General features: G+C 53.6%; 6 protein-coding genes across 6 annotated transcripts; 1 reads left to right on the top strand and 5 right to left on the bottom strand.

Annotated features, from left to right (window-relative positions):
• Positions 1-267: 267 nt before the first annotated feature.
• On the bottom strand, positions 268-2,328 carry MYCFIDRAFT_56786 (uncharacterized protein). Its single transcript, XM_007930674.1, has 3 exons — positions 2,145-2,328; positions 2,015-2,071; positions 268-1,957 (listed from the first exon to the last, which is right to left on the bottom strand). Exons 1-3 carry the CDS (start codon positions 2,249-2,251, stop codon positions 1,003-1,005), a joined length of 1,119 nt encoding a protein of 372 aa, XP_007928865.1. The 5' UTR covers positions 2,252-2,328; the 3' UTR covers positions 268-1,002.
• A 2,907-nt stretch (positions 2,329-5,235) lies between these two features.
• MYCFIDRAFT_198647 (uncharacterized protein) lies at positions 5,236-6,171 on the bottom strand (the record flags this gene model as incomplete). Its single annotated transcript, XM_007931165.1, has 3 exons — positions 5,236-5,508; positions 5,678-5,980; positions 6,034-6,171. 3 exons carry the CDS (start codon positions 6,169-6,171, stop codon positions 5,236-5,238), a joined length of 714 nt encoding a protein of 237 aa, XP_007929356.1.
• On the top strand, positions 6,134-8,036 carry MYCFIDRAFT_189950 (uncharacterized protein; the record flags this gene model as incomplete). The annotated part of the gene is made up of 3 exons (XM_007931164.1): positions 6,134-6,178; positions 6,745-7,927; positions 8,014-8,036. The coding sequence occupies 3 exons, from the start codon at positions 6,134-6,136 to the stop codon at positions 8,034-8,036; spliced, it is 1,251 nt and encodes a 416-aa protein (XP_007929355.1).
• A 129-nt stretch (positions 8,037-8,165) lies between these two features.
• On the bottom strand, positions 8,166-10,052 carry MYCFIDRAFT_198645 (uncharacterized protein; the record flags this gene model as incomplete). Its single annotated transcript, XM_007931163.1, has 1 exon — positions 8,166-10,052. One exon carries the CDS (start codon positions 10,050-10,052, stop codon positions 8,166-8,168), a length of 1,887 nt encoding a protein of 628 aa, XP_007929354.1.
• A 651-nt stretch (positions 10,053-10,703) lies between these two features.
• On the bottom strand, positions 10,704-11,606 carry MYCFIDRAFT_78149 (uncharacterized protein; the record flags this gene model as incomplete). Its single annotated transcript, XM_007930752.1, has 1 exon — positions 10,704-11,606. One exon carries the CDS (start codon positions 11,604-11,606, stop codon positions 10,704-10,706), a length of 903 nt encoding a protein of 300 aa, XP_007928943.1.
• Positions 11,607-11,909: 303 nt separating this feature from the next.
• MYCFIDRAFT_86885 (uncharacterized protein) lies at positions 11,910-15,936 on the bottom strand. The gene is made up of 2 exons (XM_007931162.1): positions 14,845-15,936; positions 11,910-14,790 (listed from the first exon to the last, which is right to left on the bottom strand). The coding sequence occupies exons 1-2, from the start codon at positions 15,688-15,690 to the stop codon at positions 12,322-12,324; spliced, it is 3,315 nt and encodes a 1,104-aa protein (XP_007929353.1). The 5' UTR covers positions 15,691-15,936; the 3' UTR covers positions 11,910-12,321.
• Between the last annotated feature and the right edge of the window lie 270 nt (positions 15,937-16,206).

Below are 16,206 nucleotides of genomic sequence, written 5' to 3'. Positions count from 1 at the left end.
CTGCACGTTGAATCACGAGACCTGCAATGTCCTTCAGGGATTGTGCATAGAATAAGGGACACATTGGAAATCTAAATAAAAACCAAAATGACAGTTCGGGAGATACAGAGTTAGCAGGTACAGTCATGGACTTCCTTGGGAGGAAAGTGGATGCCCTACCTAATAAGTGATTCCATCTTCATTGAACCAATCTGGTGGATATTCCGGCAATTTGCATCCACATTCCTCATCTGTGAAGAAGCTCGTTGGCACGTCAGAGTTAAGGTTCAAAGGAAATGGACGTCGAAAATAGTGCTAGCGTCTAGGTAGCAATTTCTGTTCCGACTACACCCAATGCTCGCATTTGCCGTGCCGTACGAGTATTCATGTCCTGTCCCAGCTCGCTTCTCGCCTGGGATTTTGATGCGCTGTCTTTTTTCGAAAAAAAAAACATCTCACACGTTTTCCTACATTTCTTCTGCATGTCCTAATCCAACCTTAAAACTCTATGAAACATCCTGCAACATCCCGCTGTGCCGTTCTCTCTCAAAGAACTTGTCCGATCCTTACTGAACTCTCTTTCTCGCTGCCATCGTACATGCTCAGAGCCTAGGGGACTCTGATGATGGCGAATTTTTCGTCTGTCTTCCGTTTCTCCGAATAAGAGATTCCGTGCTTGCGCCGCCTCGGAAAACGCCTTGCCGATCGAATCTGTCGTCTCTTGCCGGCTAATATGTCCAGAAAGCCGACCAAAAGAGATACAGAATACAGCACTTCGAATACACATTAGAAGGAAATCTTGCTCTTATTCCTGTCAATAGCTGAGCTTAGCAATCGACCATGCCTCGTGCACCGTGCCGTAAAGCGTGACGTCGTGCTTGGAGCCCGGAGCAATATTAGAGGGTTGTCGCACCGAGGAATTGAATTGCTGTGGCTGGAGAATCGAAAGCCTATAGCCACGTCAAACCTCTGCATTGAAGCGAAGTCCGGGAATGCAGTGATCTAGTACCCTCACGTGCACGCTTACATGGACGTGTTGAATGGCGAGGGCGCTGGTGCTCTGCGGCTCTGAATCAACCGCTCCGTCTGGATGTACAGACTGTCGAGATATTGCATCGCCGGTGCATCCTTCAAAATTTTGGCGACCTGTAGTCCTGAGCTGATGAGCTGAAGAATGTTTCTGTCGTCCTTCAGCGGCCTAGACTGATGCTTGGCCGCATGTCTCATTTCCAAGCTGTTTTCGAGGATCGTGATTAGTTGTTTGATTTGACCGTTGTACAGCACCCGTGCTGGGATGCGTCTCTTCGTTGCGAGTCGCTTCAGAAGGTAAACCCACTCCGACCACTCTCGGTCGCCGGGTACTCGTACTGGTCGCTTGTCGGGTTCGATGGGGATGGGAAACTGGTATTTGGCGACGAAGTCGAACGCACATTGTGACAATCTGTCGTTTACTTTGGATAGAATCTCGTCCTGTTCCTGGGCGTATAAAGTGATGGGTAGTTGGGGTAAATCTTCTTCTTTCGGTTCGATACCGTTATCGTCTGGTTTGTCGAGGAGCTGGGATGGTCCGTCGAATTCGTCTCTGTTAGATGGTCGTCTCTGGGGGAAAGCCTTGTTCTGTAGACTGGCGGCACTGGAGCCTGCATCTCCACCGTAGTATGCACCCACCAACGGGCTCATTCGCGCCTCTTCGGAAGAGCTACGGCGTAGAGGCGGTCCGGGCCAAGCGCTTCCATACGCTGAGTAGCCTGAGCGAGGACTCCGATCACTTCCGGGAGGCATCGGTGTCTGCGAGGTAGGAAATTGAGCAGACAGTGGTGATGCCGCCCAGCCCGAGAGCAATGGGATCTCTTGATATGGCGCTGCTGGTCGGCTGGACCATTCCTCTCTGGCCCAGCGCTGTGCTTGTGTTGTAGAAAAAGGCGGGTATCCCGCCGTGGTGCGGTTGGCAGATGGCAACCCCGGTGGAGCTGGAAAGCTTTTCACAGACTGATGAGTGTGTGATGGAGCAGAACCAGTATAGGTATGAGCATACCTGAGCGCTGGCGGCGGGCGCGAAGCAGCCCACGGATCTCTATCTTGCAGTCGTTGCCTGTTCTCGATCAGTCGAAGATCCTTCGTGCAGGTCACCGTCGCCATCGATGCGGCTTGAGGGTCGCACGTACTGTCTTGCGAATGGCTCCTCGATACGAGTTGGCAGTGCCGCAGCTCTCCTGGACTCGTTAGGAGCGTAACCTGTTGTCGTAGGTTCCGCTGGTGCGCCGGAGGTCATTATGTGCAATCGGCAGACTTGGCCTGCAGCTGCAACAACGCAAATGCTGTGGGAAGACTAGTGTTCGCAGATCACTGTGGTACAGAGATTATTGTGGACGAGTGACGGCAAGGCTCTTTCTTACGTGAGGCGCAACCAGATGCACCAACCAGCGAATTGGCATTGCGGCCTGGGTCGTGCTGCAGTCGAACCATCAACCTTGAGGACACACAAGGCTTTCCACCATCCACCAGGATCTTCGCTGTGCAGGCTGTGACGCGGTCTGCTCAGTCCCTGCCCAAGCCGACCCTTCAGTGCGAGGAGTCTTCCAGGGTGCCCCGGCATGGCATGGCCGTGCTGTTGGCACCAGGCAGACACGCTTGCCCGAGGACGTGCAAGACTGCTCGATAGCCCAGGTCGCAGGACCAGGCTAGCAGAGTTGGCGGCCGTGCCCAGCAAGGGTAATGAGCGAGCCAGCCAGCTCTGCTTGCCGTCTCCATTTCGTGGGCATTGCCAAACCGGGGGAGAAACCTTCTATTGACAGGCATAGGTCGCCGAACTGACATCACTTGACATCCAACGGTGGTGTGAAGTGCCGAAAGGCAAAGGCTCCGGCGCGCCTCGCAAATGGGTGGAAGCAGGGCGAAACATAGTGCGTGCCGCCGGCGACTCCCATACCTATCTCATTCTCGTCGTGCCTGCAGGGATGTGAAGATCGTTTCTCGGTCGTCACAAAAGCGCCCATTGCGCACTGCAACGCGGGCGGGTGGGTGAATAATAATCACAATGCAGATGCCGCGGAAACGAGGTCGGCGACAGACTTCTGACTGGGCATTGACGAGGAAGATAATTCGAGAAATTTTTCTTTTCTTGGAGCGCTCGATGGTCTGGCAAGGATGTAGGGAGGTGTCTGCCGCCCGGGCAATGCACGTGCGGTAATGATCTGCGACTTTTTGGGCAGCGCTATTCATAATTCGGGGGCATTTCATAATTCATATTCTAGCATTCGGTGTCTGCCGGAAGCACGAGTAATGCTGCCCAAGGCGCCGATGACATGCTCGATCTCGAACCTCGACGGCGATGTGTGACTGTGAGACGCGCGCGATACATGAGCAAAGCAAAAATGGAAGCGAGCCGAGAGCAAAAGCGGTCTGCCACGTGAGAAGACGCTGGTCCTCGTCAGGCGTCGATGGAATTGCATCGCCAGTGGCACTGTGGCACTGACTCGCCGTTCACTACTCCCGGAGCACGTGAGGACATGGCAGACTGCTTGGAATAGACATCATTGACCGTCGAAAGCCTATGGTGGTGAACGTGTTTCAAGTGCCAGGCCGACGCCAGCTGCAGATCGCCTGTGAAACACACCAGCATACCATACATAAAGCGTCTGGTTCGGATGGTCAAAGATAGCACTCTGGCCTTTTGGCACCGCTGGCCGCCAGGGTGGAGGAGCAAGCTTCTTGGGAAATACCAAAGAAGGACGTTGAGAATTGCAAATGCTGGCGAGCCGGCAACAGCCGTCGAACAAAAGCTGCTGATGAACAGGGCCGCCGGACCGGGCATCATGCATTGTTACTTCTGGTGACATGTTGGTACAAGACGAGACAGGCACACGATCGTGCCACCTGGTATCGTCCTGCATTCTGCTGCATCTCACACGAACCGTTCGGCGCGCTGTCATCACACATACATAGTATCCAGCTGCGTCGCCTGTTGGTCTTTGTTGGTGAGTTGTTGGGTTGGGAGAAGCGTCGCGGGAAGGTCACCACACCGACAAGATCAGTTTCAGAACACAATAATTCAACTCTCGCTGAATAGTTCTATCTACCGGAACGGATTCGCCGGAGCTCCAGCGCTGGGGTTATATGTATGCAGTGCAAGGCTTGCAGCCCTGTCTCCGCGTTGCCCGGAGCGCTATAGGTCCCACGGGCAGCACTGCGATTCTTGCGATAGCGATGCCGGATGACGGAGCTGTATGTGAGCTTTCCCAGGCTGGTCGCGCTACGAAAAAGTTTAGCACAAAGCTCACATGGCCGACGAGGAGCCGCGAAGAAGACTCAACTCACAAGACAATGATTATGAAAATGAAAGCAAGAGCACTGTTACTACCACCTCCCTCTGCGCAACGCCCACGATGACCAGAATAAAGATGATGAACCAGATCAGGGTCGGAATGCTTTCGGGCGACACTGCGACCACAGGACTGATGAGTCGCTTGCGTGCGAGTAAGATTATTATTTCGGCGAGAGTGAACAGTATGGTCAATCCGCAAATGGCAATGTAAACAGCGGCCACGGCACTAAACAGGGTACTAACTCAAGCGCAGTGTAGACATTGTCGTATGTGTCTGATTCGTCCTCCCTATCAATGTAGGCCAGCCCATACAGGGCAAAGCTGGAAGCCACCAATAATATGAGGACAAAAATGAGTTGAAGCACCCAGAGAGGGAATCCATACTCGTTTGAGCCATAAGCTGTTGGACATCTCCGCGGTATGGGTACCTGGTCCTGGTCCTGGTCCTTGTCCTTGAGTCTGGCGGGGAGCTGTGATCGTGTGCTCTTTTTGCGTTATTAGAGTTGACAGTGACAGGCGGACTCTGTTTGTAATGCGATCAGGCTTAACAATATATAGCCGGAGTCATGTGGGAGTCGGAAAACTGATCATCATGAAATGCGCCACACCCGACCAAGACCGTCAATATATATTTATACAAGCGCTTCGTCCACTTAGCTGCGGTTCAGTTGCAAAAGATTCCTGCAGGTGGAAGTGCGAATATGATTGAACAAAGGCGGCTGTTGACAGATTTGGGTTAACGTTTCGCCAAGGCAGCTAAAATTGGCATCGAAATAGGAGATGAACCACTCAGATGATTCATTTTGAGAAGACAAGGTTCGCTTGAACCGCGTCGGCGACATCTGGCGGAGCATTTTCGACGCCACTGGCCGGAGGCTGAGACTCACGCTGGCGGCCTTATGCGCGATGGTGACACCGTCATCTGGAGTTCTTTACACTGCCAGGGCTTGGAATGACTTATTATACGGCGCCTTCCACAAGAACAGCAACTTCCTCTCCGGAAGTCTGAGACCACGCGCGACAGCGTCCGTAGAGGAAATCAGAGCTGTAATAGCGCCCTCCGACGTGCACTCGCGAATCAAAAATCCAACCTCGAAAGTCGCCACAAGCCCGCGTGAACGTGGGCAGAATTGCAAGAGCTTGGAAGGCAGGAATGGTTGAACAATGGGTAAAGATGCTCGTAGGAGAGCTGCTTTCGTGCTGTTCTGCGATATAGTGAAGATGGCAAGTAGGATCATAGTCGGTCCTCCTTCGCTTGAAGCTCTTCAGCCTTCCTCAGCGCAAATTGTCGTCTCTCATCACGCAAGCTAGTGAAGATCTGCCGAGTACATCAGCGTCTGTGGATGCAGATGAGAAAGGTTCGCAAAAGCATACCCAAAACCACATGGCAATCTCAAGGAAGGCAAAGGTAAACACCAAACTGTTTTGCAACGGCTCGCCTATGCCTGCGCTCGCAGTGGAACCCGAGCCGAAAGCGCCGTCCTCTCTGAAGAGATACACATAGCCAGACAGACCGAATAAAAACGCCAGTCGGACAGGCACATTGGACGTCCAATAGTGCAGTGCTGCTTCTTCGTGCATAGATGCTGCGGTCAGATCGGCCAGTCCAATGAAAGCCAGAAGAATCGCGATGAAGGCTGAAGCTTCGCTTGGTTTGTCAAGCGACGTCGCGTGATTCTGCGGCCGTGTATCAGCAACAGAAAGATTGCAGTCGCTTAGAGCTCGCTCACCATGCGCATGGACTCGCCCAGGATAAAGACGACATTTTGGTCAGCAAGAACTCTCGGGGCGGTGAGAAAGAAGTAGGCAGCGGTGAGGTGGAAGAGCGAGATGGTCCGGATGAGCGTGAATGCCGATATCAGGCCCATCTTGTATGTATGTCACTCACTGATCAGATGAGTTCGATGGAGTCGCACGCTCAATGCAGGTACGAATCTTATGCCAAGGCCAAGACCTTCTGCCTGTGCTTTCAGGCACGCCTGCAGATGTCGCGTGGTGGTGGTGCTGCCCACAGACATGGAGTTTCAAGTTCCGCCAGGTTCCGCATGCTTAACCTCACTCCCCTCCCTGCCTACCATTCACCAAGGGAACTGCCGAGTGGCCGGCCAGCATTGGTATGATAGCTCAATATGTTCTGGCGCGAGAACAGCATCAGAATAGATCGTGGTTCAGAAGCACACGACCAGGCCGCCATGGCAGAAGCTTTTCCCGACGAGAAGAAGAAAGATCAATCTGACAACAAAGCATCACCGATATTGGAACGGGCAATTGCGGACTCCAAGAGTAATACCTGGACCCTTTTCCAGCTGTTGTTCATTCTCACTTGTGTAATCTTTGGCTATACCGTCTTCGACCCACACAAGTTGGCCGAATTCTTCTCGACCAAGGCCGCTCGTGGAACGACGTCTGCTTCATCAGCGGAGCTAGCTACGGCACACAAGATACTACGAGAGAACCCGCTGATCGACGGTCACAATGATCTACTAATCCTGATTCGAGCGTTGTACAACGACCACATATACCAATCCAATTTCACGGCACCGTTTGAGGAAGGCGATTTTACTGGTCACTTCGACCTCCCACGAGCAGATGCAGGTCAACTCGGTGGCTCATTCTGGAGTGCCTGGATTCCATGTCCATCAGATGGACTCGACTTCTCCGACTCGAACTACGCACCCTACGTGAGGGCCACATTGGACCAAATCGACCTCTTCAAACGTCTCGGCGCCAAGTATCCCAAATACTTCACGCTGTCGACAAGTGCAGCAGAAGCAGAAGCCAACTTTGAAGCCGGCAAACTAATTAGCCCTCTCGCCATCGAAGGCCTTCACCAAATCGGCAACTCAGTCGCCACCCTTCGTCTTTACCACGAACTCGGTGTTCGCTACGCCACTCTCAACTGGAATTGCCACAACCTCTACAGCGACGCCGCAGTCGTCATCATAGATGGAGTCTCCCAAAGATCAAAGCCCTACTGGCACGGCGTATCAGATCTCGGCCGAAAACTCATCCTCGAAATGAACCGTCTCGGCATGCTCGTTGACCTCTCCCACGTCTCACCCGACACCATGCGCGACGTGTTAGGCGGCAACAAGACATCAAACGAAGAAAAATACAAATGGGAAGGCAGCCTCGCCCCACCAATCTTCAGCCACTCCTCCGTCTACAGCATCTGTCCGCACCCCCGCAACGTCCCCGACGAAATCCTCCACCTCGTCAAACAACGCAACTCGCTCGTAATGATCAACTTCGCCCCAGAATTCATCTCCTGCACAGAAGACCCTGCCTCCAAAACCGGTCTCCCAGCCTACGTCGACGCCACGAACACCATCGAACACGTCGTCTCCCACATCACGTACATCGGGAACCTGATCGGATACGACCACGTCGGCTTAGGTTCGGATTTCGATGGGATTCAGAGCACGCCGCGAGGCTTGGAGAGTGTGGCAGATTTCCCGAAATTGATTGAGTTGCTGTTGAAGGAAGGGGTGAGTGAGGAAGATTGTGCGAAGATCGCGGGGAGGAATTTATTGAGGGTTTGGCATGAGGTTGATGAGGTGAAGGAGAGGTTGGAAAGGGAAGGGTTGGAGGCTTTGGAGGATGGGATTGGGGGGAGGATTGGGGGTACGAGTGTGAGGGGTGAGAAGGGTGGGGTGGAATTGGATTATTATTGATTTTTTTTTGTTTTCTCTTGATTTGATCATGTTTAGCTAGCTCGCTAGTCGTGATGTGATGAGATCGTGATGATGATGATGATGGGGTGGACATAGATGATTAGGAAATCGTAAGGGACCAAGGTTTTCAGAAGTCGTTTGGATCGTGGAAGATTTTTCGAAAGATCATGCAATTTGGCCGTGTAAGCTCAAATTCCGGTCGGAAAAGCCCAGGCGGCATTGGACTTTGAAGCAGAACTGCCGTCTTGTGCTGCTTCAACAAACTCCTCCGCGGGACGAGTGTCGTCCAGTGTCGTTGGAGTTCTGAGACCAGCGTTGTGGTCCTTGGATGGACTGGCGGGAACCGAGTTGGGAGGATTCGAAGTGAGGACAGCAGCAGGAGGCGAGATTTGGGCTCGAGCGAAGACCTTGCGCAGGCTCTTGTTCTCGTCTGTAAGCTTCTGCAGCTCTACCTTCAGGGTTTCCTCCGATGCCTGGGCTCTGTCCTTCTCGATGACAGCGAGTTGCAACTGGTTTTGGGTGTCTGCGAGTTTCTGGGCATTGCTGATGCGCAGTTCGAGTTTCTGGGCATTGCTGATGCGCAGTTCGTTGTTGCGCTCGTTTTGGCGATTGAGGTCCCTGTTAGCCTGCTGAAAAGTGTCACAAGCCTTAGCTCTCTGCTGGAGAGAGTCGACTTCCCGGCGATAGTTTTCCTCGGTCTGCTTGAACTTGGCCGTCAATTGCTTCTCGCGGATTTCGCCGTTGTTGTTGGCGTGCATGGCATTTGCTTTCCAGCTCGCAAGGTCTCTCTTGGACTTGGCGAGGGTTTGCTGAAGGGTCTGATTCTCACGGAATGTGTTGTCGAGTGCCTCCTGAGACTGCCGCTCTCCGGTCTTGGCCGCATTGACCTCAGAGTTCAGACGAGTGATGGAGTTGTTCAATTCCATCCCGCGACGCTTCCACTCTTCAACCTCCTTGTCTTTCTCCTTCAATTCTACGTCTTTCTGCCTCACCTTCTCCATGGCTTTCGGTCCTCCTTCCTTTTGAGCTTCTTTGAGCTTGTCTTTGAGAATGCGGATCTCGTCTCTGTGATCTGCCTTCAGCTCCCGAAGCTCATTCGCGAGAGATTCGATCTTCTCCCGCTTGCGTTCGATATCGTCGCCTAAATTCTTGGCCTTGGTGTTCAGCTGCCCTTTGAGTTTCTTTTCAGCCTTCTCGAACCTTTCCCCCACGTCTCTCTCAACATCTGCCCTGATAGCTTTCTTGTCCTCGATTCGTACAGCTTTTCTGTGGGCTTCTTCATTTTTTCCCTTTTCCTTCTTGTTGGCAATGCGGGTTTCTTCTTTCTTCCTCATGTCGAGGCAATCACTACGCCACTGGTCACGATCCTCTTCAACTTCCTCCAACTTGTTCCTCGCCCCATGGAGTTCCTCCTCCAGCTCATTGATCTTGTCCTTGTGCCTCCGGAGCTTAGAGTTGAATCTAGCTCTGAGATCTTCGAAAGTCTCCTCTTTCTTTGTCTCTCCAGCTTTCTCACCGCCCGGAGCAGACCCATTCTCCTCGCCAGTCTTCGCCCTCTTGGACTGCTTCTCCTCGTCATGCTCCTCCCCAGCTCTCTTCTTCCCATTCTTCTCAGCCAATCCGACAACAGATGCAGTTTGCGGACCGTCTCCAGAACAGGTTTCGTCAGACGTGTCTTGAGGTGCGTCAATCGCGACTGGCTTCTTTGAAGATCCGGCTGCGATCTCTTTGGATTCGCTACCAAGCTGGCACTCTGAAGTCACCTCACGCTGTTGCGCAGCTGCGGGCTCGGAAGCGGCACCGTCGTCACTCGAGATCATAGTCACTGAAGCTGCGCACTCGGTCGCGTTGTTGGCCATGCGCAATGGAGTGTCTGACGAGTTGTGAGTGTGTTGGACTGTGTTATGTGAGTTGAAGTCAGAAGCGCCTGGTGTTTGTCGATGGATATTGTGTCGAGGAAGGGTGTTGACGTTTGATGTCGAGAAGAAGAGATTGCAGAGCTTGGCGTTGAAGAGTGAGTTTTGGCAATTGGCTGATGTTGAAGTGAATGCTTCTACGGCAAGCTCTTGCCACATTTGCAAGCTCAGCTTGCATGTGATGTGGCATCTTCAGTTTCCGTCCTCAGCTTGTTGTTCCGCTCTTGAGAGATTTCCATACCTCTGATATAGCTCTTCGGCACACGCGAATTGTTGCTGAGCTTGTGTCATTCATGGTCATGATACAAGCTCTATGATACCCGTGCATGAGAATGATCATCATCATGAACAACCATGATGGCCAATCTCTTCCGATCGTTTATGACCAGGACTGTGCTGCTCACAACACATCATAGTACACATATCGATCGATATCAACGTGATCTGCTCGCATTGAGGATAGCTGTGGAATTTGGGTTAAAGTCGTTGGTAAAGGGTACTCTCTTCGACTCCTAGGTCGCGGTTCAAGGTTGCAGATACTATATCTGCCGCTCCGAAAGCGACTTCGACCTTCCTTGCGTGATCTCGCCATTGATATGGATTCGTGATCTATCGAGCTGGGAAGATACCTGCATCTCCCGAAAGCTCGAGACTTGTTCTGGGTACCTCGATCCAGTTCAGGTCTCGCAACTATGCAAGTTTTTGTCTTGTTCCCAGGTCCTGTGCGCCTTTCGATGTCATGCGATCGGCTATAAATCCAACTCAACTCATGCTGTAATCATGCACACGAGCACTCCCTTCCACCGCCCCCTACTTCAGCTCCAACAACCTCTTAATCAACCGTCCCTCTTCCTCAGCAATATTCTCAGCTTCCTTAGCCTTCAGCCTTGCAGCCTCAACCTCCTCCCTCAACTCCTCAATAAGCTTAGCCTGCTCCTGCTTCTTCTGTTCCGCCTCCGTGACTTTCCTTCGCTCCTCAAGAATCTGCTGTTCATACCTGACAATCTCCTCCACTCGCCTGGCCTCCCTCGCATCCTTCTCCTCAACCTCCCTCTGAAGCCCCTTCACCATCCCCAACGTCCTCATCGCCTGAGCCTCAAGCGCAAGCCCCACAAGTTCCTCACCTTCCGCCTCACCCATCTGACCAACAAGATCCTGAAAGTGACCGTTTTCCGTCTCAAGTTCCTCCACCCTACCCTTCAACCCCTCATTCTCCTCCTCCAACCTCCCAACCTTCATCCTCTGATCCCTCAACGCACTCGTCCCAATTTCAATCAACTGATTCTGAGTCTCAATAAACTCCTCCAAATCCTTCTTCTCCGCCCTCAACTTGCCAGACTCCCCATTACGTTCCTGTAATTTTCGCATCACTTTCTCCTTCCCCTCGATCTCAGTTTTCAAATCATGAATCTGATTGCAACGTTTTCCGATTTCGATGCCTCGAGCCGCGGACTTGGAGGCTTCTTTCGCGTTGCTGGCCGCATCTCTCGCGTGTTTAGCCGCCTCATCCTTCAACTCGATCCAGCGAGATTCGAGTCGCTCAAAGATGGAGTTTGGGATGCGGTGACCATAGACGATGCGGCGGAGTTCGGCATCGCCTGGGATTGCGCGCGCCATCTTGTTAGGTATGGGTGTAGGGCTTGCAGAGCGTTGGCGTTTGCGCGTGTCAATGAGATCTCGACGCCGATATGGAAGTTCTTGTTGACCAGCCATGTCGCCCCCAGCTCCAAGGAACGTGCCCTGGAAGCGGATATTTGGTTTTAAGGCGAAAATTGTGGCAGGTCGAGTTGGGTCGAGAAGTCTCTGGAGTCGGCGTTGATGGTGAAGCAAGCAGAGTTGTTCCCATTCAAAGAGAATCTTTTCAATGAGTGAGTGACGAAGTTGCAAACGACGTTTCCAGAGTGGGTCCGAGCAGCCAGGCTAGCCGCATGACGCTAAGCAAGATCGGCGGAGAACTGCATGTGAACTTCCGAAAATGCAACACGTCCACAATCCAGGAATGAGGGAGGTGTCCTTCTTTGCAAACTAATGTATTAACACAGTATCTAGCATGCCACGGTCGATCCACCCTAACAATGCTGCTTTTAACAATAGTAGAAGCATACGTCCTGTCCTCGTATGTCAAGATCCCTTTTCCGACAAAGCACATTACGCCACCGACTCTAGCCTGATGCGTAGCAGGGCAGGTGCGTTATCCAAAAGATCCCCTCCCCTTTTGTATCCATCGCAATGCTTTCACTTATACACAATGAAGTAGGTCAAATTAGTATGTAGGTTCACGAAAAGCCGCGTTCGGCTATCCAGTCTCGAAAGATGTGACATGCTCAGGACCAGTGTCCTTTTCTCGGTCGCTGCGATGAGATATGCTTCGTAAAACGCTCTGTGCGGAGGACAATCGTGACTCCGCTCGGCGTGGTGTGTCAGGCTCCTAGTCCAGATTCGTGTATATTTCGCTCAATGCGGGCTCGTTTGTAGAGTGACTCGCAGACTTTTCCTTCTTGAAGCCCCACTTGGACTTCTTCTTTTGTTCGCGAGATTTCTTCATAGCTGCCCACCCATCGTCGTCATCATCGTCCGTCGGTCGCGCAGCTACTTTTGGTGCGCCTTTCGGCTTGTCCACAATGCGGATGGTCTGCTTAGGAGTCTGCACCTCCTTGGCATTGAATGGGGTTCCCGGCAAGTTTGGCGAGGTCTGTTGCTTCTGGAAGGCCTGAAGTGTGAGGTTCGAAGTCATGCTCTGCGTTCTTGATCCCCCTCCAGTTTGTGCGACAGGGCGATAGCGTGACGGCTGGCCGATATTGCTTCTTTCGCTGGGCGCTATCGACGGAGCGTACCCATTCGCGGGAGCGCCGCCTGGAAGGTTCAACCCTTGGACGGATGGCGCATAGCCATTTAATAATGGCATGGCACTGTTCGGCCTGGGACCACTGGGGTTGGCTGCACTTCCCCAGCCAGAGGGCGGGCTCATCATCGTCATGGAACGACCTTGGTTGGCCAAGCTGGCAGGTGGGCCAATTTGATTCGAAGCGTGACTGGCCATCGACATTCGACGGTTCTGTTGGTTGAAGTTAACGCCGAGGTAGTCTCCGGTCTGTTGCTGCTGTTGAGGTGTCTGTACCTGTGGCGACGGTGATCCAGGCTGACCCATTTGCATCTGCTGCATGGTGAGCATGTTCTGCATCATCTGCATCTGCATCTGCATGAGTTGCTGCATTTGCTGCGAACCAGGATCTTGCTGCTGCGGCATTTGCATTGGCATCATTCCCGGTATGCCCATCTGTGGCATTAGAGGCATTGGAGGCATTGGAGGGTAGCCGCTGGGATTGTGAACAGATGATGGCGGAAGATTACCCATCGACATGGTGCGGGGCATCGGTGGCATGTTCATGTTGGATGGCAGCGGCATGTTCTGTCCCATCAAAACGGCAGGGTTGGGGCTGCCTCTGCGTGCGGCTCTCGCTCGCTCCTCTCCAGCGATGACACCCACAAGACCACCAGGGTGACCCATTGGAGCCGGTTGCGGCATCGACGGTGGCATCTGCTGCTGCATCGGGTGCAGTGGTGCTGATGGAGGCACTCCGACAACAGAAGCGCCCGAGCCATTCATGGCTAGAGACTCTCGTGTGCTTGCGTTCACGAGGCCAGCACCGAAGTATGGATCGGCGGGGAGACGGCGGGCGAAAGGTGGCAGATTACCTTGCCCAGCGCCTCCGCCAACCACTGTCGATCCAGAAGCAGATGTTCTTCGCTGGTGCGCAAGATCATTCTCGCCCTGTTGAGTTGGCGGCCTGCTGCTGCTCGGGAAGCCATGTGCTTGGAGGATACCAAGCGGGACATCGTCATCCTCGTCCTCGTCCTCCCTACCGCGTTGGGTGGCCTCAGGTGGAGCGCCGCCGATGCCGCCAAAGTGTAGGCCGATGCCACCACCATTGACAGATGCTGAGCTCGATCTTTGATCCAGCCCAGGTCGCACAGTCGAAGCTGTTGACGACGGCAAGTCAGTCGGTCCTCCACCCGTCACTTTCTTCATCTGCTGACGATACACCGACATGTTGGCTTCCTGCTTCTGTCTTTGTGATGCCATCTTTCTTGCACGCTCAATCTCATCATCGTCATCATACTCATCGCCAGAATGTTCCTCCTCTTCGCTTTGCTCCGCACTGCTCTCATTTTGCCTCTGCAGTGCGTTGAACTGTGCTTTCGTCATCTTCTTGATAGTACCGCTTTCGGTTCGCTGATGGCCAGCGCCTGGCCCGATGGCCCGAGACGCTGGCGCACTGGGGGATGAATCGAACATCGAGTGCTCGCTAGAAACGTTGAGTTTCCTAGCGGCTCGTGGTGTAGTAGTGTTAGACTCAAGAAGAGCAGAGTCTCCGGCGGAGCTAGGTGAAATAGCACCACCGCGAGAAGGTCCGGCTAGTGATTGCTTGCCCGTACTCGAGGCAGAGAGTTTGTTCGAGGAGGTTGACAATTGTGGGCTAGGCCCATCTCTCAACTCAACCTTTCTCACCCAACGATCTTCATCCTCGACGTGTGCTTGTCGGTTTGGATATGCACGCTCTTTCTCCTTGGGCTTGCCAATCATTAAGCCTGAGAGGCTTTCTTGTGAATCGTGTTCGGGGCCAGGAGAAGTGTAGCGTTCAGGAACGCGCGAGTAACCAGACTTGGAACTGCCAAGGAAAGCTTGGGTAATTCCATTTCTAACGGTTCCGCTCGGACCGCCGTCCGGAAGCGCAGGAGAACTGAGAGCTGGACTGTGGAGGAGACCATCGTTGGAGCTCTCATCGTCACAAGAATAGGGTGAGTTGCTGTTCTTGCGCGAAATGTTTTGAGGATTCGGTGATGGGGTGAGGGCATTCCGGGAATGTGTCCTTGGCGGATACATGGGTTCGGATTCCTAGTCGCTGATCAGCACTCATCAGTTCTCCGCTGCATCCACCGTCATGCTTACCGTTCTGTGGAAGGTGTTTATTGGTGACGGTTCCCACGCTGGCTCCTTCTTGAGACTTTCAAACATGCTGCCGAAGTCGTCGTTGCCGAAGTCCGGATCGTCCAATCTAAGCTCGGTTCTCGGTGGCACGGCGGTGCTGGCGTAGCTGCTGTTCGTCATCGCTCGCTCTCTGAAGGGGCTGTGAGAGCGCGTTGGCTGCATGGGTAGAGGTGGAAGGGAGGGAGCGGAGTCAATGTGTAGTGGAGGAAGCGGAGGCACATCGTTATCCCTGGATGCTCCTCGATTGTGCTTGTTTCCGAAGGAGAAGGTCCTCAATGCTCTGGAAGTGAACTTTGGCGGGGGTGGAGGCTCGTCTGCATTGGGAGGCACTGTCCGATACATGCCCGTGGTGGTGTGGGTTTTGCGCACGGGGTACAGGTCGTCGTCCTCAGGAGTCTTGTCCTGGTCCAGGCTGCTGGGCAGGGTGGAAGTCGAACTGTGTCTTGCCGAGGCGCCGGAGCTCTCGTAGAAGCCACTTGAGCCTGAGTTGGTGGTGCCGCCGCTGCCTCTAGCGGCGTTGAGCGGCCAGGCGGAATGGTTCCTTGTCGATGTGCCCGCAGACGCTTTCGGCGCGCGTCCCAGATCGTCGACCGACTTTCCTCGCAGCGTGTTCAGCGGCGAAGCGAAGGGGCGATGCGGCTTCTCATTGTTGTATGAAACGGATTTCTTGTCTTGCCTCTCGAGCACGCGAAAGCTGGACTGTTCTGACGGGGCAGTTCCACCCGCGTCGGCCGGGAGCCCAAGGTCCAAGGCGTTGCCTGAGGACTTGCGCCGTCCAAATGCCTTCAGGTTCAGTCCCTTCGGCATAGAGGTGGTGTGGTGCGTGCTGTGTGCTATATGCTCAGCTGGGGCAGTGTGTTTTGTGCTGTATGGCGCGGCAATGCGATGGTCGCGACCACTGCTCCTGGCCCACGTCTATGGTCGCATGAAGGTCACAGATGGCAGAAAGCGTGGCGTGGCGTGGCGTGGCGTGATATCTACAGGTCGATCGGGTCGCGTTCCACAAAAGACGTCGTTGGTACAGCGTGTGGTGGTCGGGGGTGAAAGCGAATGGTGAGTCTGAGAGCGGGCTACGGGGGCCCCAAGCAGGCGCTCACGGGTCGTGTACAGTGCGTGTTTCGGGTGGCGGCAGGGCAGGGCAGGGCAGCACAATGCTCATGAGCGCTGCTGCAATAGTAATGCTACAGTAGTCAGTGATGGATAAAGCGAGCGTGGATGGAGGGTAGTCGGGCAGCGGTAGCGGTAGCGGTAGTGGTAGCGGCGGCGGCAGTGAGCGTGTGAAGAAGATTGCGTAGTCAATGGCTGCAACTCAGCTCAGAATAG

This window comes from Pseudocercospora fijiensis (genome assembly GCF_000340215.1).
Source record: "Pseudocercospora fijiensis CIRAD86 unplaced genomic scaffold MYCFIscaffold_7, whole genome shotgun sequence".
NCBI classification, from domain to species: Eukaryota; Fungi; Ascomycota; class Dothideomycetes; order Mycosphaerellales; family Mycosphaerellaceae; genus Pseudocercospora; species Pseudocercospora fijiensis.
This window is presented reverse-complemented; position numbering and strand designations above follow the sequence as displayed.